This window comes from Pelodiscus sinensis, chromosome 2 (genome assembly GCF_049634645.1).
Source record: "Pelodiscus sinensis isolate JC-2024 chromosome 2, ASM4963464v1, whole genome shotgun sequence".
In the NCBI taxonomy this organism is placed as follows: domain Eukaryota; kingdom Metazoa; phylum Chordata; order Testudines; family Trionychidae; genus Pelodiscus; species Pelodiscus sinensis.
In genome coordinates this window covers 198229232-198251658 of record NC_134712.1, presented here as the reverse complement: position 1 = coordinate 198251658, position 22427 = coordinate 198229232, and the positions used below count along the sequence as shown (strand labels likewise).

Below are 22427 nucleotides of genomic sequence, written 5' to 3'. Positions count from 1 at the left end.
GGGGGACGGGACTATCAGTATGTGAAATATGGACAGATGGATAAAGACATAGGCTATGTCTACACTGGCGCATTCTTACGCAAAAAACTCTTTTGTGGAAGAGTTCTTCTGCAAAAACTCTTCCAGAAGAGAGCGTCTACACTGGCATGTGCTTTTGCGCAAGAGCATCCATGCCAGTGTAGATGCTGTCTTACGTAAGAAAGCTCTGATGGCCATTTTAACCATAGGGCTTTCTTGCACAAGAAATTCATGTTGCCTGTCTACACTCGTCTCTTCTGGAAGAGCTCTTGTGCAAGAGGGCTTATTCCTGAATGGGAGCGCCATTGTTCTTGTATAAAATCAGGGCTTCTTGTGCATTAGAAAGTTTACTTGCGCAAGAATACGCAGCCAGTGTAGACAGGCAGCAAGTTTTTGCGCAAGAGCGGCCACTTTTGCGCCAGATCGCGCAAGTGTAGACACAGCTATACTGTTTATAAGATCACCACCCAAAGTATCAGTGGTGAGAAGGAGTATTTAGACAGCTGGTAGATCTGGCAGGAGTTATACAAGAAAAAAGTTTTGGGACCTCTGGTCTACACTAAAGATTTTAAATGGTAACAAATCCCAAAACAGTCCTACCAACCAACAGTGTCCGAAAATAATTGGTCACCCCACACCTCCACATCAAAACCCAGGGGTCTCCAACTTCCGGCCCATTGGCCATCCCCAGACAGAGTGATTGTGCAGTCTAACCTGGAACTACTCCGGCCAGGGGTGGCCCAGGGGCTGGGAATTAGAGACCTCGGTTTTAAACACAGTGACATGGTTGGAGTTAGTCTTCGGAAATCTGAGCCTTTAGGCATTCATCTTTTGAATCTTCTCTCTCAATCATAAGAACTAGAAATGTTCCTATACAGACTCATGATAAAATTGAGAGGGTTGGTAATACTGAAAAGCAGTGTTTCTTAAATTGTGTTCTGTGGCACACTGGTGTGCCTCGAGGTAGTCGGAGGTGTGCCGCGGAGAACAGAGTTCAAAATGTCTGCCCTTAAAGGGGCAGGCAACTTTTTTTTAGCTTAACAAAAAATCCTTGGTGTTCCACATAAAAAAAATTGTTTGGTGTTCCTTGGTCTTAAAAAGTTTAAGAAATACTGCTGTAAAGGTTAGTTACATAATGGTGCCCAAAGCAGTAGATTGTTTAACTTACGTTTGAGTGCATTTGATTATTAATGCATTAAACATTGACACGGATTTGGGAAACAAAACAGCATGCAGAAGGTACAATGGTCACAGATTGCAATGGGTGATGCTTACTAACTGACACTGAAAAAGTTACTCAGCTGTTGTTCAAGATGTGTTGCTCATCTCCATTCCAATTAGGTGCATGTGCACCGTGCGCACAATCATCTGCAAGTTTTTCCCACAGACTGAAAGGGAGGACCGTGAACTACTATGTGTTTGTTTGACCACAAGCTACAGGAAGCATCTGTGTGCAGCTCACATTACTATGAAGAAGCATGCATCTTCCATGCTGAGGGTGGCAAACCAATCTCCCAGATCGGAGAGGAATGGTTTTACTGAGGGACGCTATGCAGAACCTTCCACTTCACCATGAACTTGTTGAGTTCCCATAGGTTTAAGATCGGACAGAGCCCATCTGGCTTTGGGAATTTGGAAATAGTGGGAACACCCCCCCTTGCCCCATAATTCCTGAGGAACCTCCTCCATTGCTCCCAGAGCAAGGAGTGCCTGCACATCTTGGATAAGGAGTTGCTCAAGAGAAGGGTCCCTGAAGGAGGACAGGGAAGGAGGAAAGGAAAAAGGAGAATTGGAGAGAGTATCCCATTTCTGCCAAGTGAAGAATCCAGTGGTCTGATGTTATTTGGTACCACGCATGGTAGTAGTGGGACAGATGGTTCAAGAAACATAGGGAAGGATCCCTTATTGTGACAAGTGCTCAGTCCTTGGCACACTCTTCAAAATGATTGTTTCAAGCCCAACGGCTTAGTAAGGCCTTGATCCTGTCCAAATGGGGGACGCCTGCCATTCCTATCCCATGCCTGTACACATCCTGCCTTGGCGGAGGAAGACTGCTGTTGTGGTGGCTGGGGCACGCATACTCAAGGGTTACATTGTTGCCCTAGCGTCTTTGAAGCTATGCAGTCTAGAGTCAGTTTGTTCAGCAAACAGACCTACCCCTGTCAAAGGGGAGGTCCCACAGAATTTGCTCAACCATGCACTATGCCTCATAGCTATTACAGAGGACAAGGCGCATGCCCAATGGATACGTTCTCCTGTTTAGTCACAAAGCCCAAGTTTTGCATCAAGCGGAACATGAATTATTTCAAACTGGTGTGCCTAAGAAATCAGTGGATTTTTAAAAGGTGCTACCAAGCAAAATTAAATAAATGTAATTGACATCACAAAGCAATTTTAAAATGGAACTTTTATAGAACTTAATGTTATACATGATACAATAAACTTGCAGTAAACAGATCCAATGTTTAAAGGGTTTTCTTTAAGTCTGCATCGGCACACAGTAAATTGGAAGTTTTTCAACACTGCTGATGTCAAGTCTTCATCTCCCCACAACTGCAACTTACACAAGTAAGAATTTGGCTAAACGTAGCAACAACTTTTGACTCGCTTGTGTTTTAACTTGTAGTCTCAAAACAACTATTAATAATTAATTTTTTTGCAAGTTTAAAACAGTGGGAACCATTCAATATTATCAGTCTCACACAGGGTTTGCATGCAATAGACCTAGAAGGTGTGCAGACTTAGGTTCTAATTTGGGAGGAATGTAAATTGCTTTGAGAGAGTATAATTTGTTTTGCTACATATGCTACCGTATTACTTTGATTTTCATGGGAGAGGGAACACCCCACCACCTCCATTCAAATGTGCAATTTTCTATATCTCTCTTTCCTGCTGTAGGTTGATAGACATTCTTCTGATATGCATGAAAATGCTACCTATATGTACAAAGAGTATGGAAAAGGATACAACCAATTTAGTGCAAGACAAATATTGATCTGAAGACAACAAGCAGTTAAAGGAAGATCAAAGATTCCATTCATGTAAATATAAGGCAAATGGTCTTTTTCTTAATACAAGATCTTAAATAGGTTGCTTATTATAAGAGGTAGAATATATCAAAAAGTATTTAAGAAAAACATCTGTTACTTTAACACAATAATTTACTATGTTTCTAAAAAGTGTCCCTGTTGTGATTTTTAGGTAAGTAAAAGAAGTCCAGCTATGGAAGCATAAGATTTTGTGCTCCATGTTGATTTTACTTACTGAAAAAGAGAACACGGTATTCTCTCATCTGGTCAGTGCTCAAGCATTAACCAACCCCTTTTGGGGGGAAGGGAGGTTATAACTTGGAAAGACTCCAGTGAGAAGATTTGGTGGGGATTCCTGATCTTCTAGTGTTATGTGTAGTAGCATACAATCGTAAGTAAGGCAGTAGAACTATGGATACAAGCTCACAACTACCTCATGATAATGATAAATAAAAAGAGGAATTTATTTAATTGCTACAGGAAAAAAAAATTTAAAAAAAGTTACTCAGACTCTAGCAGACTCACTTTGTTTCAGTAATTAAAAGCTGTCTGAGGCAAGAGACAGCTGAACTACTCATTCCCAGCGTGGTAGCCCTCTTAGTAACCATGGCTTCTATTCATGTTTCTTAGCACAGCCAAGAGACACTGATATTTTCTCCTTTGTAATTCAATAAGGCATCAAGTAAATCTGAACTTGCATTATTACCCTTTGGAAAAGTAGTGTTAAAGCTTCTTTTTTCTCCCCTCCCCAGTCATTAACATTCTATAATGATTATTTTATTAAATAGTTTATAAAAACAGGGTTTTTATACATTCAGGTAGTCATGATAACAATCAAGTAGTAAAGAAATCAAATGAAGAAAATATAGATGTCATATTCTAAATTAAACACAATTCTGAAAGGTACACAATATATGAAGTATCCATACATACACACACACAAAATCAGAGAAATACAGAGGAGCATCTTCTATGCTGCTCTTTCACCATAGAACAGGATTGTCCAGTTTGGAAAAACCAGGGTCTTTTCTAAGGTCCATGTATGTTCCATTGCTCACCCAGGATTCATCTGTGGATTTCCTGTCAAAAGATAATAGTTTCCTGAATACATTGCTGCAGACTTTTGTACTTTTACTGCCCTTTGGTTTCTTGGTCTTGCCTCCACTCCCCACACAGTGGTGGATTTGCCTTTGGAGCCAATTGTTCCCTGGACCCAGACCCAAGTTCAGAAGGGCCCTGTTTGATGATGGGAAGCCCAGGGTACTCTGGGAGCTGTAGCTCCTTGACCAGCTCCCTACCTAAAGAACCGGTCCTGGAGCAGGAAAGGGACTACACTTTCTAGCATTTCCTTGGCCACTAGCAATAGGAAAGGGAGGAAGAGGGACATGGGAAGCGGTGAGCCACACTGTGAACAGACAGCTGGCTGCTAGAAGGGGCTGGTGCGTGCACAGGGGACTATGCAGCTCTGGCCCAGATCTCAACCTCAGAAGTCTTCCCCAGATTGGATTAGGGTGGTAGTGGCCTCGGTTCGCTGCCCCCAAAGAAGGAATTGGTTGAACTAGGTGGACAATGCAGCAGCAATATTGCATTGGTGATTTCCCCTCAGACAGAGTGGGACAAAGGAACAACAAAAACCTGAAGCCCCTCAACTTTTTCTCATTGTGTGGGACAGTCTTATAATATGGATCCAGATCTCCACTGAAACTGGATACTTGGGGTAGGGATGCGTTAGAATTGATCAAGTAGCTGCTGACTGCGGAACTCAGAGCTGAATCCAGGCCACACTGGTAAAATTGGGTGGCCCAGGAGACATGGCTATAGAATAACTGGATAAGGAAGGAGGTAAGCCTATGGGGAGTTTCCCCTGATCATTATGAACTTTCTGCTCACTGTGGACACTGATAAACCTATATGGGTTCACAGCTCAATGAGGAAAAACCAGGGGCAGCGGAAATGGTATACAGCAATACATATACTCTTGCAGAGGTGTGAGATCAAAGTGAAAAATGCCTCAGACTCAGTACTCAGGTGTACTATAGCACTGCCACACCAGGCCCACACTCTGAAGGGACTGATAACGATTACCGGGTGGGGGTGTCACAAAAATCCAGCCTTGCCCCCTTTAGATCTTGAATTGCCTGGTTTTGATAGGGCTGATGCATCCATAGTTTGCATTACGGGAAGATAAGTACTCAGCACTTTTAAAAATCAAGCTCTAGGCTTCTGCCTCATCTTATGATCCACAGCCAACTTCCTGGAAACTCTTGTAAGAATAGTCTTCCTAAATGATCCAGGATATGAATGTGAAGCATTCTTTAACTTCCTTACAAGAATAGTTTGTAGCCCTTATCTTTACTGTGGTAGTGCTTCAAGGCCTCAATTAAGGATTAGGGCCCATGGCATTAGACACTGTACATACAGACTGGTCCTGAACTGGTGAGATTACAATGTAACTTTATTAAAGAGTATTTATGACTGGTCACTTATTCTAAAATTCTTTTTTTAAAAGACAGGTTTACCCATTTTAGAAGACAGAAAATCCAAGGAATCAATGATAAATCAGTATAATTCGTATCTGATCTAAGATTTGGGTAATGATCTTGCTAGAGATTTTTACCCTATTTAAAACAAAGCACAAGTTTCATATACTTTTAGACCATGTGTTCACTATGGAACATGGTCTAAAAGTTTGTATGGCCAGGTTAAAAAAAAAAAGAAAAAAAAAGATTCTAAAAGTTGACTAATGGAAATAAATACTTAGTCCCTACTCTATGGTGGTACAAAGCCAATGCTGTAACACAAAAGCTTCAATAAATATACAATATCTGCCCTGTATTACATAGTACCTGAAAAATCTAGGATGATGCTCCAGGTTGTTTTCTTCTAAAACCTTTCGCCGTTCTCTCTGCAACTGTTCAATTCTCTGCTTCTGCATTTCAGCTCCTTCAATATTCCCTTCCTCTAGAAACCTACAGTACAAGTTGTAAGATTATTGGTGCTTCTGTTTTTTGCTTTTGACACGCCCTCCCATTGACTCAAAGCTTCGGAATGGTGGTAAACATTTACAATCCATACTTGATAGAGACCACATACTGAAAGAAATCTTTCCCGAACCCTGTTTTGTGTCCTTCAAACCCCCCACCTGATCTCACCAAGCTCATTATCAGAAGCCAACTCCCCACAGGCGAGGACACACCAACTCAAAGTAATAGCCCATCCTTCCAGTGCAATAGATGCAATGCCTGCAGACATATCCCCAATGCTATGATGATCAATACATGTGGTGTACCTCCTCTAGTTCATCCAACAGCCCACTATTATGTGGTCGTAACCAGACAATCATTACATTCTTGATTGAGTTTTCACTCAAACACAATAAAAGACAACACTTCATATCACTCAGGATGAAAACTTTTCACAAAGTGATCACTCTGTATCTGTTTTATCAGTCCTCATCCTCAAAGAAAACCTAGAGAGCACCTTCAAAAAACAAGCCGGGGTGCTACATTACTAACTGCTAGACTTTGAACATCACAGACTGAGTGAAACGGTTTTTATTGTTTCTTACAACAAATGTATAGCAGTCCTGACTACTAACCCTCAATTGCCTACTTCATTTTAAGAGGTTTTTCACAGAAGGTGAGAATCCTTTATGCTTAATAATCTGTTCCAACCTGTTCTAGTTAGCTCAGGCACTTAGTTTTCCTTCAAGTTAAGGGAAGATATCCAGTGAAGCTCAGATTTGTCCCTTCCACCAACAGAAGTTAGTTCAATAAGATTACCTCATCTATCTTGTCTCTCTCTCATATTGAGCAATATGATGCTGTTGTGAAAAGGCAAATGTCATTTTGGACATATTACCAGGAGCATCATATCTAAGGGTATGTCTACACTTGCACCCTAGTTCGAACTAGAGATGCAAATGCAGGCATTCGAAATAGTCAATGAAGCGGGGATTTAAATATCCCATGCTTCATTAGCATGATCTCGCCGGCACATTACTCCGAATGCCAGCTGTTTCGAAAGTGAAAGTGCACGCAGGACGCATTAGTTTGAACCAAACCCCTTGGTCTGAACTAACGTTACTCCTCATTATTATAATCCAGTGAGGAGTAAAAGTGTACTTACATTTCAGTGTATAGCATATAGAGCAGCATAAACAAGTCACCCTCCGGATGAAATTTTGGTTTGTACCAACTTCACTAGTGCTTCTTATGTAGCCTTTTGTAAGACTAGGCAAATATCTAGATGGATTTGTGTGCCCGAGAGACCTCTGCGTACCCTCCAGGAATACGTATAACCCTGGTAGAGAACCAGTGAACTAGATAACCTACAGCAGATGAGGCCCTCCAGAACGTTCATAGAATCCTGCAAATATAAGGATGGCAAGGATCTCAGGAGGTTCGTTCTCTCTTTAAAGTTTCCTATTTTTGCACACCTGCCAGTTGTAGTTATCATGGCAACTCAGGCACTGATGGCTGTTGTCATTTTAAACACTATAGCTAAGATTTTTAAAATTTTAGGGCCATCGGGGGGCTGTCAGAATTGCAGGACTCCCATGGCAAGGTATGTGGGGGAGACTGGCTCCGTGCCTTGGAAGGGGCAGGACCTCAAGCAGAAGGGGCAGGCCTAGAGGCTAGCCTCCACCACCCAGCCGTTCAGCACTGCCCAAAGTCCACCATGTGGGGCTATGGTGGTGATTTAAAGGGCCCAGGGCTCCAGCTGCTGCCATTACTGCAGTAGGTGTGGACAGGAGCCCCGGCCGGGATTTTAGAATGGTCAGCCTTAGAGCAGTTGCCCCGTTCTCCACCGACCCCATTTGGCAGGCCTGAGGACAGGGTCTCAATTTTGGGGGTACAAATAGCAACCTCTTAGAGGTTCCTAGCTGTCAGAGAATACCAAGCGCTCGTCCACTGGAAAAAAACCCCAACCACCAAGATTCTTTCAAAGATTGCAAAAGTTAGACCCCTCAAATGAAGACACCCAAAAAAAAATCACACTGGAAAATCCTGGTCCATAGCTGCTCTGAACAAGGGGTTAAGAAGCTTACTTCTGATCTACATTAGTGCTCTTAACCATTGCTAGCGTAAGTGGAGCAGTACTGGTCCTAGCAAAAATGGGAAAATGTAAACAAAAAAGTCTATAGTAAACAGACCAAGTGTGGAATAAAATGTGACTATATAAAGAGTGAAGAATACTGTATGAAAATATATATGCAAAACATTTTACCTTTGGTCTGGTCTAAATCGTGTGTCAGTAGGTGGTAGGAATGGCCTTGTCTGTGGGTCCAGTTCATTTAACTCTAATGCAAACTGTGTAAATCCATAATACTTCTCATAATCTTTAGGCATGGGATCTAAAAAGAAACACACAAAAATAAGGAAAATTAGGCTTTTTTTTATGAAGTCCTGCTATTTTAAACATGCAAAGGCTTTATAGCTCACCCCAACCCACCGCAAATAGCTTCCTGAAATCTTAGTCAAAATAAAACAAAAATTGATACATTGCAATATTGCAGAAGAGCAGGCTTCATAGCTTGATACTAATTTTATGAGAGATAGGTGCAAACCATCAAGCTTTGTAGGAGTTCATATTTGTTCATTTCTGCAATCTGATTCTTTATGGACTCATCCTTAATTTGTAAGAACAAGTATTGATTAAACATCTTCAGAAAATTAATATTTCTTTTTTTTAAAAAAAGAAATAAAACACTTGCCCAAATGTGGAATTGAGATCCCAAAGTAAGGGGAAAACACAGGGCAGAAAGTTAAACAAAAAAAACCATGAGCAATTTCTTCACCAAAAGTAAATATTTGAAAAATTTAGTTATACAAGTTATCCTTTCAGTTTTAAGTTTTACACATTAAAATAAGGATCTCAACTGGCTAACTCATTACAAAGGCAATTTCCCCTTTCTGAATATTCACATCTCCAGACAAAATGGTATGGATGTCCCATTTCCACCTTGACTTGATTAGCTTCATAACACAAGCAACCTCTTCCTTCTATACTCCTGCTTCTGTAACTAATTCATCTGATGAAATGGGTTTTACCAGTGAAAGCTTATGCCCTAATAAATCTGTTAGTCTCTAAGGCTATGTCTGCACTACCAGATTTTTTCAAAATAAGAAGTTATTTCGAAATAAAAACTCCTGAATTAACTATTTCAAAATAAGGTTATTCCTCTTCACAAACAGGAGTTTTTTCAAAACAAGCCCATTATTTCAAAACAGGCTTGGTAGTGTGGATGCTCGCCTTATTTCAAAATATGGGGAGTTATTTTGAAATAACTCCCCAGTGTAGACGTGCCCTAAGATGCGAAGGATTCCTCAGTTTTATACTAAAAGCAGAACAGCAAATTTGTTTTCAACAACAAGCAGCGGTCTAGGCCTAATGTGTGATGAGGGATGAACACAGGTGTTAAATCCATTCAAGCAAATTTACATTCTGCACAAATGTTGATTATACTGTTTACTAACTTGCTCGCCATATGCAGGTTGGTGAGGATGTGGTCCCATAATATATACTTTCATGCCATTTCCCAAAAAGCCGATGTACTACTTTCCCATTTCTGTCCATGACACTGCCTTCAATCTCATGCATATTGGGATTCCAATATTTTGCCTATAGTTAAAATAAACAGAAACAATAATGCTGCAAAGACAGAAGGGATGAACTATTTTGCCATTTAGATATGTTATGCTATTGTACTCATGGAGTTTTTTTTTTTTTTTTTAGAATAGCTATATGTAACATCTGGGACAAACATTCATTCATTTACACTAGTGTTTCTCAACCTTTTTTTTTTTAATAAAGTACCCTTTAAAAAAAAGGTAACCCCAGTACCTACATTTCAGAATTTTTCTTCTACCATTGCACCACTTAATCGTAGGCAGGCAATGAAATTTTTGGGTATAAGTACAAAAATAATAAAACACTGTAAAACTTAAAACAAAAATTCAGTTTTCTTCAAATTTCAGTTGTGTTGATGTACCCCCCGCCGTCCCCTCCCAGACGTCTCTTGAGTACTGCTAAGGGTATTCATACCACTGGCTGAGAAACACTGATTTATACTACACACAGTGTTACAGACAAAGCAACTCTCACTAATTTTAACAAGTTGTCTGACAAAACACCTTGACATGTTTTTAAAAATGAAACTATTAAAAAAATCTGAAAGGGCAAAGTTAAGCAGAGAAGAATAAAGCAGAGACTGGACTCTGATTTTTGCAACATCTAAGGCAAAACCAAAGAGGTGTCTATTTATCTAAACTCCTTTGCATCTGCAAATTTGGGAGAGTAATGCTCAGATAAGCAGTCCCAATTTTAGCCAGCTAACAATGTAGAATTCTTAGTATTTGCAATACATCTCAAACTTTAAGACCTCAGCTCCAAATACTATGTCTTTGTAATTTTTCAATTAAAAATAAAAGCAGTGTTATCTAGAAAGTGGCATAATACTCATGGGAACAAAAACAACAAAAGAAATGTCAAAGGATGTTAACAGTAGTTTATTTTCCTCTGCTGCAGATGCATGGTGTATGCAGCAGTACTTCCCATGTGTATATAAAACGATGAAACACACATTTACTCCAAGAAACTTTGATAAGGGGAACTAGGATTTAGGCAACTATCCTGATATGCAAGCACCTCACTCAGGTAGAAGCCAGCCTAGACAATAGGGCTACGTCTACACTGGCCCCTTTTCCGGAAGGGGCATGTAAATTTCACTAGTCGTCGTAGGGAAATCCCCGGGGGATTTAAATATCCCCCGGGGCATTTAAATAAAAATGTCCGCCGCTTTTTTCCGGCTTTTAAAAAAGCCGGAAAAGAGCGTCTACACTGGCCCCGATCCTCCGGAAAAAGTGCCCTTTTCCGGAGGGTCTTATTCCTACTTTGAAGTAAGAATAAGACCCTCCGGAAAAGGGCACTTTTTCCGGAGGATCGGGGCCAGTGTAGACGCTCTTTTCCGGCTTTTTTAAAAGCCGGAAAAAAGCGGCGGACATTTTTATTTAAATGCCGCGGGGGATATTTAAATCCCCCGCGGATTTCCCTACGACGACTAGTGAAATTTACATGCCCCTTCCGGAAAAGGGGCCAGTGTAGACGTAGCCTAGATGTCTCAGTGGGTTTCGAGTTGCCATGTGCTTCCAAGAAACCATTTTAATTCACTGCTAATATAGCTTTAAATTGGATGGCCAGGAACACTTGATGCCTTATTGAAGCACAAACTTTACACAACTACTCAGCTAAGCTACATAGTATACACAAATGGCAGGAGCAGAGTACTGGTTGCTCACCAGGAGTCTTGTTAGGCATTTGTACTGTGAGTGGCAGTGCTACAGAGGCTGGTAGAAGTTAACTTGAGGAAATGGAACAGACTGCCTCACAGTTGTTTAGGGAGAGGCATGTGGGGAACCACCACTAGTGGACACAGTGCCTGCCTTTAGTCAGAAAAAGTACCCACTACTGCAGTGGTTCTCAAAGTTTGGTCTGAGGACCACTAGTGGTCCGAAATAGACTTGCAGTGGGCTGCAGGCTTGAAGCTCGGCCTCCCCTGCAGTGGGGAGCCCATGTTGGTGCTCTAGCCCTGTGCCCCCTTCCCCTACGTGGTTGGAATGTCAGAGCCAGCTTCCTGCTGTGGGGCTGGGGGAACCCAGAACCTCACATGCCAGATCTGGCTTGCGGCGGGAGGAAGTGGCTCCATGCACTGCTGTTCCACCTCCGTCGGGCCAGGGGAACGGCAGTGCAGGAAACTGCTCACCTGGAAGATTTCCCCGCTGCTCCCGTTGGCTAGAATCATGGCTAATGGAAGCAACAACAGATCGTGTGAGGGAGCAGCAGGATGTGCAGAGCCAAGATGCACCCCGTATGCTCCCAGACCATGCACTCCCATTGCTCTACCACCGAGACCCTGATCTCAACCCTCCCACTGAGACACTACACCCCCTCCCCACTCCTGAACCCTCTCCCCTACCCAGACCCCCACCTTCAGCCTGTTCCTGTACCCAGCCTCCCATCCAGACCTTTCACCTTCACCCCCTCCAGCACCTCACCTGACCCTGCACCTCCATCAGCTCTCACACACTGAACCTCTCAGTTTTGGCCCCATCTAGAGCCTACGGAGGGGGTGGTGGTACAGGACACAAAATCTACTAGCCCTGGGACCCCAGAAGACTTAATCTGGTCTGTGGGAAATGCTGAACTTCCGTACTCCCCCTACCCCCAGCGGGGCAGGAGTGAGATGTCTCAGTTGGAGGCCATATCAGAGAGGGTTGGAGTTTTTTTTTGTTATTTTTTAATTTCTAACTTGTGCCCCACCCCCAAATGATTTTTCTGTGGGTCTGGGGCCACTGACCCAAAAAAGGTCCCTCATCCCTGCCATAAAGAATGTTGAAACTTTTTTTTTGACAAATCTTTTACTTTAAGACAAAGTTTGGTAAACTAACATGATAAAGTTAAAGCACTTAATCTCTTTAATGATTTTGATTAATATTTCTTTTCTTACTGGTTTGTACACCCTTTTATGTTATAGCCGCATATTCACATTTCTATGCTCCAGTAGCCTAACTAAATACTAAAAATAATTTAGTATTTAAGGTATTTAGAGATTAGTGGAGACATTGTGTCATCATGGGGTTGGCTAGTGGTCCGTGGAAAGTTTCACATTGAGCCGGGCGGGCTGCGGTCAAAAAGTTTGAGAACCACTGCACTACTGGCATCCCATTCCCTACCCTTGGGGGTTTCTTTTCATATATCAGGCATCTCCTCATACAAAACAGCTGCTTTTATTTTCTGCACAGCCCTCCCTAATGAAATGCAATTCTTTTATAGTTGTATTTTGCTCCTGGTGGACAAAATCATCATCCTCCTCCTCCTCCTCCTCCTCCAAAGCACCTATGGCAATTACAATTAGATCAAAGGGCAAATGTAATCCATAAGACGCCCAAGAAACAAGAGTACTTTCCTGGACCTGACTCTCCTATAGAGCATCCTCCTTACAGAGGCACTCCTTAGAAAAAGTATCATCCACAATGCAGCAGGAAGAGAAGTCACACCTTTATGAATGTCAGTTTGCAGAGACAAGTGTCATCATTCCGGTTTTTGATAATGATCTCTCCATAGTGTTCAATCCATCTTTGCCCACTTAAGATATTATGGATGCAAGAAGTCACCTTATTCCACTCAAAATGGTCTCTGAAACTTGAAATAATAAAAAGAGGTTAATGATGCCATCCCTAAAATAACCAATGAACTCATAACAATGACTAATGGGGGGAATTTTCTTATTGAAAATGCAAAATAAGTCATTCCAAATTAGTCTTCTCTCCCTTTCTCCTCCCCCTTCCTGGCAAGCACAACAACGTAGCAAGAAACTCCATTTCCCTGAAAACCTTTGCATGTCTAGTATAAATCATAGCATTGAATTAAGTTAGTGTTTTTAGGTCAACATACACTAGCTTAAATTGTGGCAAAGTTAAAAACAGTTTTTGTATTGCACATAACGCTTGATTAGGGGAAGGAGCACTAAAATGCCCATTTAGTTTAGTGTCCATTCTTCACAGTTGCTCACAAACAACTAGGCTACGTCTAGACTGGCATGATTTTCCGTTAAAAGCATTTGCGGAAAAGAGCGTCTAGATTGGCACAGACACTTTTCCGCAAAAGCACTTTTTGCAGAAAAGCATCCGTGCCAATCTAGACGTGCTTTTCCGCAAAAAAGCCCCGATTGCCATTTTCACGATCGGGGCTTTTTTGCACAAAACAAATCTGAGCTGTCTATACTGGCCCTTTTGCGCAAAAGCTTTGCACAAAAGGACTTTTGCCCGAATGGGAGCAGCATAGTATTTCCGCAAGAAGCACTGATTTCAGACAGTAGGAAGTCAGTGTTTTGCGGAAAAGCTTGCCAGTCTAGACACAGCCCTAAGGCCTGACTGAAAGCTTTCTGAAGTCCAGGGGAGTCCATTGACTTCAGTGGACTTTTAGTCAAGCCCTCAAAGCTCAAGTGAGCTTGTGCTGTAGGCAAGAGCATAAAAAGACAGACTTAACTAGTTTTTGGAAAGGCAGTTGCATATTAGAGCAAGAGTGAAAGGAAAGAAAAGAACAAAACAAACAACAAGGTAATTATACAACACTAACGTCTATCTGCCAAGAAACATCTTAGTTTTAAAAAATAATGCTGAGCACTTAATGTCTGAAAATGAATCATTAAAAGAAGGTCGATACGTTTCCAAATATCTGTTCATTATGGCCTCTTCAATACATATGGATATTTAAAATATCACATTGTAAACTTCAAAAAAGTCAACCTTTATTCTGCCTATCTTTAGCCATTAGAAACCTTCCAACACCCAAACACTACAATGAACACCTCTGACCTGCAAACAGCACAGGGCCAGCCCCTTCTCCCATCAATCATCTTCCAATTCATCAGCCCAAACCCACTTACAGCTTGTCTCTTACCTTCCATCTCCAGACCTCTCCCCAAATTCAGATTTTCCACTATGGACAACAGACCATAATATATCATCCCTTATTCTCCACATATGTTCAGAAACACCACCATTGCCATACCCATGATTCCACTGAGAGGCAAAAAGTCCAATTTACATAACCTATTTTCCCTCTGTGGAATGGTACACCAAGTATCCTCCATAGTTCCCTCAAAAATGCAAGGAGAAATAAATAGAAGGGAAGGAGGAGGGGAGGGGTGGAGAAGAGAAAGATGCTCTGTTGCCCAGGAAGACCCAGGACTATTGTGTTATAGAAGAGAGACTATAAAGAGTCCCTGACCCAAGATATTCTCTTGCTATTAAGAGCAGTTAATGAAACCAAAAGGGGAGGGGGGAGAGAAGAGACCCTGACTGCCATCTACTACAGTACTAAGCCTATAGCCGTCCCTTAACAAAAGCATACATTTTCCTCACTAAGTATGCGTAAAACAATTCTAATAGTGTATTGACAGAAGAGCTGCTAAAGGTAGACTCTAAACCAAAAGCGAAGGTTAGCGAGTGAGCTACATGAGTGGCCCCCATTTCAGTGGGCTGCAAGATTGTCGTAACCAAGAGAATGTCCTGTGATAGGGTAGTTTTGCTAACTGTGCTTACGTACCTACAATTAGCAGGCTGTGCCAATTAAACCATAGCAGTGCTTTGATTGGATGCAGACGGAGCACCAGCTCTCTCAGTCCATGTTGTGTGCAATCGGTATGTACCTTATCTCACCTGCCTTTACTTTAAATGTGTGTCACATTAGTAATAGCAGTAGGAAAACAAACATGTGGATGGAAACCAGCGGAATGTGACAACCCTGCACATGGGCACCAATAAACAAAATGGCTCATGGGCCACGCATGGAACCCCGATGAGTCACATGCAACCCACATGTTGCCTACAAGAGCTCAGATATACCCCTGTACTACAGTTGTGATCCTATCTTGTAAATGCAGCCCTGCTTCATCTGAATAGCCATGTGTTGAGGCAGCACTTACGCTGGCAGAGTTACATGTGTTGTACCAATTGGAACGATTTCCATGGACTTCCCCCAGAATTTGTTTTTCCATCTCACATCTGAAAAAGAAAACCAGGCACATTTAACAGTAAACAGGTCTATAAAACAATTTCTGAACAGAATTATTTTTAAAAAGTACTAGAGGGCTACGCTCGCCAATCCCCTGCTCTCTGGCCCTCTCTTCCCCCCGGCTCGCTATGTTTTCTAACCATCTGTCATTCTGTCACACAGCAGGAAAAAATGTTTATCTGTCTATAAAGCGAGAGGGTGGGGGAGGAAGATGTAGTATATTTGAGATCCTAAGTAAAGTTTTAGCTATTGACCTGCAGAGCCCCATACGGTTTCATTTTTCCAAGGGATGCAGGTCTAATATTTCAACCAGAAAGTCAAAACCCAAATAGAAGAAAGATATTCTTTATCAGATTTTGTTCAAATGAATGGAAGTTGAATAATTCAAATTAGTAGATATTTCCTTCGCACATTTTATTAGAACACAGTCATGTCTAAAGCAAAGCTCATATTTCAAGGAAACCGACCTGTGAACCACACAAAGATATGGTGCCTTACATATACAATTTGTTTATTTAAAAATGGAAAATGTCTCCTTTTCCTAAAGCTCTGCTTGTGCTAAGCTACTCTAGAAAATTAGTTTAGCATAACTGTCTCAGTGGTATGAAAAAAAAATTCTGCATCTGAGTAGCAGAGTCAAACTTCAGTGTGTAGCAGTGCTAGGCTGATAGGAGAATAACTCTGTCAATCTAGCTACTGCCTTTTGGCCAACATATTGGAAACCGTCCAAGAAACATGTAGCACAGGAATCCAGAAAGTTGGGATAATCTTTGCAACAAATGAGGAGTTCACTTGAAGTTCGGCCCAGGGTAGTCAAGGCAGAAACTGCTATAGCAGGAGCTTTAGAAGGAGAGAGAGCTCCAGATTCAGCCAAAGACGAGCAGATATCAAGTCTCCTTTACATGTGATAATGTAATAGGCAACCAAAAGTTTCAGCTTCATAATGGAGGAAAAAAACTGGTTCCCAGAACAAACAGCACTGTCAGAACCCACTCTCCTGATTCACGAAGATTTAAAGATCTCATGAATGAACAAGTCAGAGCCAGTCTAGAACAGTGGTTCCCAACCACCCGGTCTGGGCCACGAACCACTAGCTGCCGGGCCGCAGCGGCTCTGGAGGCCAGAGCTGGGGTACGCTGCCAAGCACCTCCCCTCCTGCTGCAGCTGTTGGGAGAAGCGTGTCCTGCCCTGCCTCTCAGGCAACCAGTGCCGGACACGATCTCCTCCTGGACATAGAGCAATTCGCTGCACAGCAGGAGGGCCATGCAGAGCCAGCATGGCAGCTTTACAGCAGCTGGGATCCAGGGAGCAGCACTCGGTGGCTGGGAGGCAGCGCAGGGCTAGATGAAGGAGGTGGGGCTATCACTGTGGGTTCCAAGGGTGGGGCTAGTGCTGGGGGGCTCAGAGGCAAGAGGCTGGCAATGGAGGCTCTGGGGGGTGATGCTAATACTGGGGGGCTCTGAAGGTGGGGCTAGTACTGGGGAGCTCAAAGGGAAGGGGGCTGACACTGGGGAGCTCTCCGAAGTGGGGAACTGGCACGGGGGGGGGGGGCTCTTTGGATGGGGCTAATATTGGGAACTGGGGCTGGCACTGGAGAGGTTGGGGGGCTAGGTGTAGTGAGGCTCTGGAAACAGAAGGCACTGTGGGTCTGATGGGTAGGGGGCTGGCACTGAAGCGTTTAGGATGGGGGACTGGCACTGGTGGTTTGGGAGCAGAGGACTAAGATCAGTGGCTGGCGCTGGGGGTAGTGGAAGAGTGGGGTATGCTAGGGGGTAAGGCTGGCACTGGGGAGGGGGCACTCAGGGGACCAGAGTGTTTGCCAGCTCCCAGAGCTACAGATGCAGTAGCTGCTTGCCACATGGTGACTCCCGGAGCTCAAGCCAGCTGTTTGCAGTAGCTCCGGGGGCCGGGGCTTTTGGCAGACCAGTAACATTTTATTTGCATATTTGTTATTTGCATAATGAATATGCATATGCAAATACAAGGTTACCTGTTCACCTACAGTTTGTGAATGGGCTTGCCTGTCCACGATATTAAAAAAACAACAGTTGGGAACCATTGGTCTAGAGAACAGAGTTACAATAGAGAAGGCAAGGCAGGATTGGATGAGGATGGAAGAGCAGGAAGACTAACATTCTTCAGAAGACTCCCACAAAAATAGTCACTCAGCCTCCAGTTCCTCTAAATCAGTTGTCTCCAGCCTTTTTAAGCATAAGATCACATATTGGATTTAAGTCAGTCCAGGATCTCTCTCAAACACAAATGCCCCTGTTCTACTCCTTTGCCAAGGCACTGCCCTCCTCACTCTGAAGCTGAGGTACAGAGAGGGGGACAGAGTGACATCAGTGCCCCCTTGCATCTGTCTGCTCCACACTGCACAACAAAGAGGCGGCTCCCAGGGGCAGCTCTGAGCAGGAGCAGCAGGGCAGTGCAGGGAAGCGCAGCTGAAGTGCTGGTACTTGATAGGTGATCCTGACAGGTTTGGCTGGGAAGCTATCAGAGGCTCCTGATCTTCTGGTTGGTGACCACTGCTCTAAATGCATGATTAACCAAATCCCAGAGCCACACTCTCAAGAGAAAAGGAGCCTGTTCTACTTAGAAAGCATGAAATACAAGGTTGATCCTGTAACTCCACCCCCAGCCTTGCCATGCTCAGCAAACCCTGAAGTAGACCCAAGTTCACTCTTTTTAGCTAAGGTGGGTGGAGGATTAGGAAACATTCACAACATACAAAGAACTTCTCACACACTGGCTGCTTTAGGATTAAACTTCTTTACATTTAGAGTTCTACATGCAATTTTATATACATATTAAAATGGGCCCATTATTCCGACATTGCATGAGGGATATTTCGGAATAGCACTTTATTTCAAAATAGGATTGAAATAAGCTACACAATTGGCATAGCGTAAAATGTGTAACTTATTTCGAGGTAAGGGTGCTGTATAGACACTCTCTTACAAGGACAGCATAAGGTCGCATCTAATTATGTCCCATGACTTTGCCATAGTTGTGAGGCAGGTGGGGTCTTTGTATTTTTTTTTTTTTTTAAACTGGGAATCTCAAGGCAGGAGCAGAAGTGCCAAACCTCTCCTGCCATGCTTTATTGGACTTCCTTCTCCCCCCCATTGTTTCAAGTTTTTTTTTTTTTTTTTTTTAAATGGTATATATGTTTCTCCATTGTCTTGTCCAAATGTCTTCGGAGGAAAATGGGGAAATAAAATGTGATAAATCCTGCAAATCAGCTTGGGGTCTAGCCCTTACTTTTCTAGTTCCAATCCATTTTTTTTTTTTAATACTTGAGATGTAATCTTTCCCAATACTTTATTAAGCCACAGAACAGGATTTGCTGCTTGCTTCGGAAGTGCAGGAATTGATGCTGGTAAAATATCATCCATTAATGTTCAGGAATGATTACTGAAAGCCTCCCTGATTACAAATGCTATGAAAGGCACGCCAGAGTCTACAGGCTGACATTGCCTGGAGCAGTTCTAATATTGTTTAACAACTGGGGAAACTGCCTTTCCTAATCTTGTGGATGGTTTTAATGTTAGACATAAAATGAAGCGACTACGAAAAGGACATTAGTAAATGTTATTAAAGAGTTACCTTGCCAAAAAGCAAAATTCACAGATTCAGCATTACATGCAGATATTGGTGGGTGATGACTGACCTAGTTGGAAGAGGGGAAAAAACCACATTAACATTTACAAGTTCATTTGAATCTACTTAATTTTCTCTATGTATGAATTTTACAGTTTAAATGCCTCATTTCCTGTCAATTTTGTCCTTGAGGAGAGCTAGTAAAATTAACTTATAGGCTCTAGAAATTGAAAAAGGTTGTAGGAAGAGGGATCTCAAGCAAGGAATAAAAAGAAAAGATCTGATATTTGTGGGTTGGGTGAATTGTTAACTGCATATGATGCAAAATGTCAGTAATGTGGTAATTACACGTGGTTTAGGACCCATGAATGTATTAATAAGCACAAACAAATGTGTAGAAATGAAGGATCAAGTTTACTTCTGGTGTAAGAGTAAAGGCAATGTTGGCCTTATTTTCAAAGGGGTGGAAACACAAAAATCATTAACTTCAAATAAACTGGTGCCACCAGCACTTCTGGGAAATAAATCAGATCATAACACCTTATCTTCTAACAAGAGCTGTTAGAGTATACGTTCTTCTGCTTTTGCTCTTCCTAGCATAAAACCTCAACCATGCATTTCCTCAGTACTAAGTTTGAAGTAACGTAGACCTGAAGTAACATAACCCACAAACAACAAAGACAGGGTTATAAAAAAATAAATTTAACATTGCAGAGAATGAAAAAAGCAGCCACACAGAACAGAAGCATCAGCTATCACATTTAAATACAAGCTTCCACAATGGTTCTTAGTTTCCTAGCAGGTTAGAATGGGCAGTTAAGTTTCTATTACTTGATTTATCAGAGTTGCCAATTTGGGGTGGCTGTATTCCTGGAGCTTTCATCACATGCCAATCTTCTATTCTGGGAGTCTCCAGGACAATCCTGAAGGGCTGGCAACTTTATGCACTTTACACATTATAGAAGAGCAAATTCTTTTACATCACGGGTTCCCAAACTGGGGGGCTGCTATTTTTGTTTTTTGGCCCCAGTCAGTTTTTTTTTGGCTCAACAAGTTTTACTGCTATTTGGGGGATGGGAGGAGTGTGAGTTTCTCAAAAGTCAAAAAAGGGGGCGGGCGTGATGACGAAAAGTTTGGGAACCACTGTAACTGAAATTATTGTAGCTTCAGGGGGTAGCCGAGTTAGTCTTCAAAGTGCTACCAGACTATTTGTTGTTCTTTTAAAGTTTATCCTGTACAGACTAACAAAGCACATAGACGGTATCATGAGCTTTTGTGGGCACAGTCCACTTCTTTACGAAAGCTCAGGATACCATCTACATGTTTTGTTAGTCTTTAAAGTGCTACCAGACTACTGTATTGATTGTTTTTTTTCAAATTGTGACATTGCAACAGTAGGCCTGACTCTCTGCTTCATTAGGCTAGTTTGGTTTGATGCCAATGCAACTATCACGGATCAATTGTTTTCCTCACCATAAAACTGAAGTAACAGTGGAGCATCAGGCACACTAATGGAATTTTGAATCTGATACTTGTCCTACCGAGTCCCATATTTCCATCTTAGTAATGCCGGTGACTTATTTCCTGGGGCTAGGTTAAGGTTACGTAGCCCTTTTTTGGGTCACCTGCTTAAGACTATTTCAGGTTCCAGGTTTTTTTTCTTAAACTTCTTTCTTAATGGACTTTAACTTAGAGTTTCAACAATATGCAGGTTTTCCTGTGCCTTTTTATAATAAGCTGAAGCAGATTTTAACCTGATACCCCCCCTTTTGGTTGTTAAGGTATTCACTGAAGTGTAATTTAATCTAGTCCTTGTATAACTCCACCTACTTTTGGCAGCACCAAATTTCAACCTGGTATTGAATCTCCTATATTTAGTTATCTTCCCACCTATAAATTATTTGCAGAATCAAGACTCTTTGCCTAGCTCTCTGCAGCTACGTGAGGTGGGGATCCCTGATCTTACAGGGTAAGGACAGAGTCGGGCCCAGTTCGCACCTGAAGAGAAACAAAGGCAAAACCAGGGTAGTACAGAAAATAGTATTGCTACTTGGATGGGTGATTCATTGCAGTATGAGGAGACACTACATTGAAAATAGCTTATGCAAAACAAGGTATGGACTATTACTGACTGTTAAAGAGGACATACAACTTTTCATAGGAATATGAATATTTGCCCTAGTTCAGGCCACATATGGGCAGTTAGATTCTACCTAGGGAAGCTTTTTTTAATTTCAAGTAGATAAGCTGTTATTCTTTGTTTCCTGGCCATGAATTGGTGTGTAATGTTAACCATCTTATAATGGCTATCATCATGTTTCACTCTAGAGGTAGCTTCATTTTAGCAGATAAAAATGAAGTGATCTCTATATTTATAATACTGTAGTGTTTTCCAAAGATGCTATATATGACTAATTCCCACACGCTGTGGAAAGCAGCACGCATACAGAATTAACCAATCTATGAAGTGACTAGTAGTACAGTTCAAGGCACATTATACAGTACCTGTTCTGAAAAGAATTGGAAGCCCTTATCCTCACGGACACATTCATATGTTTCTCCAAGCACCGGATTGAACGGTTTACTTCCAGCCCTGTAATAACTGGATGCATATGCAGATACTGCAAAAGCAGCTACATAGACCTAAGGATAAACAGAATTTTGTTCAACCGGTCACTAACAATTTATTATATATCATTCTTTTTCATCCATTACATTGTAAGACAGAGGCACCATACAAATTCCAAATGCCCACATTTTCAAACAGCAGAAAAAATATAGTGTATGGCTACAAAAGTCAACCTTTAAGCACCAGCACTGAGGTATGACAAGTCATTTCAAGGCTTTTATTAAGTAGGAAGGATCCCAAACCATATGAGATTAAAAATGTATTTCAAATTCTTCTTTTACATCTATGCAGGAAAACACAAAATCAGAAGCACACACCCAAAATGGAGAGAGTCTGACAGATGCTGGACCAAAGAATACCAGAGCTGTTATTTTGCAGTGTTGTAACCCTACTGGTCCCAGAACATGAGATACAAAGATCGCTCTTTTCTCAGCAAAAATTCTGTTGGTCAGAGATGTTTATTTTTGTATTTTATATATATATAAGTTGTGTATTAAAAAGCATCTCAACACATGTAGAAAGTACAATTGTGGGGCCTAGATTTATGAAACCCTACCCCCCCCCCCCCA

The 22427-nt window shown here is 41.9% G+C and overlaps 1 protein-coding gene across 5 annotated transcripts in view; it reads right to left on the bottom strand.

The window, feature by feature from the left end:
* Positions 1-2406: 2406 nt before the first annotated feature.
* The window catches only part of OSBPL3 (oxysterol binding protein like 3), a 127272-nt gene continuing 107251 nt past the window's right edge, over positions 2407-22427 (bottom strand). For all 5 annotated transcript variants that reach the window (XM_006138372.4, XM_014581221.3, XM_006138373.4 and 2 more), the window contains 8 exons: positions 21735-21872; positions 19236-19299; positions 15538-15616; positions 13106-13250; positions 9527-9671; positions 8277-8403; positions 5894-6016; positions 2407-4127 (listed from right to left, as the gene is read on the bottom strand). In XM_006138372.4, coding sequence (XP_006138434.2) covers positions 4031-4127; positions 5894-6016; positions 8277-8403; positions 9527-9671; positions 13106-13250; positions 15538-15616; positions 19236-19299; positions 21735-21872 — 918 coding nt within the window. In that variant the 3' untranslated portion in view covers positions 2407-4030. The remainder of the gene's footprint in view (positions 4128-5893; positions 6017-8276; positions 8404-9526; positions 9672-13105; positions 13251-15537; positions 15617-19235; positions 19300-21734; positions 21873-22427) is intronic.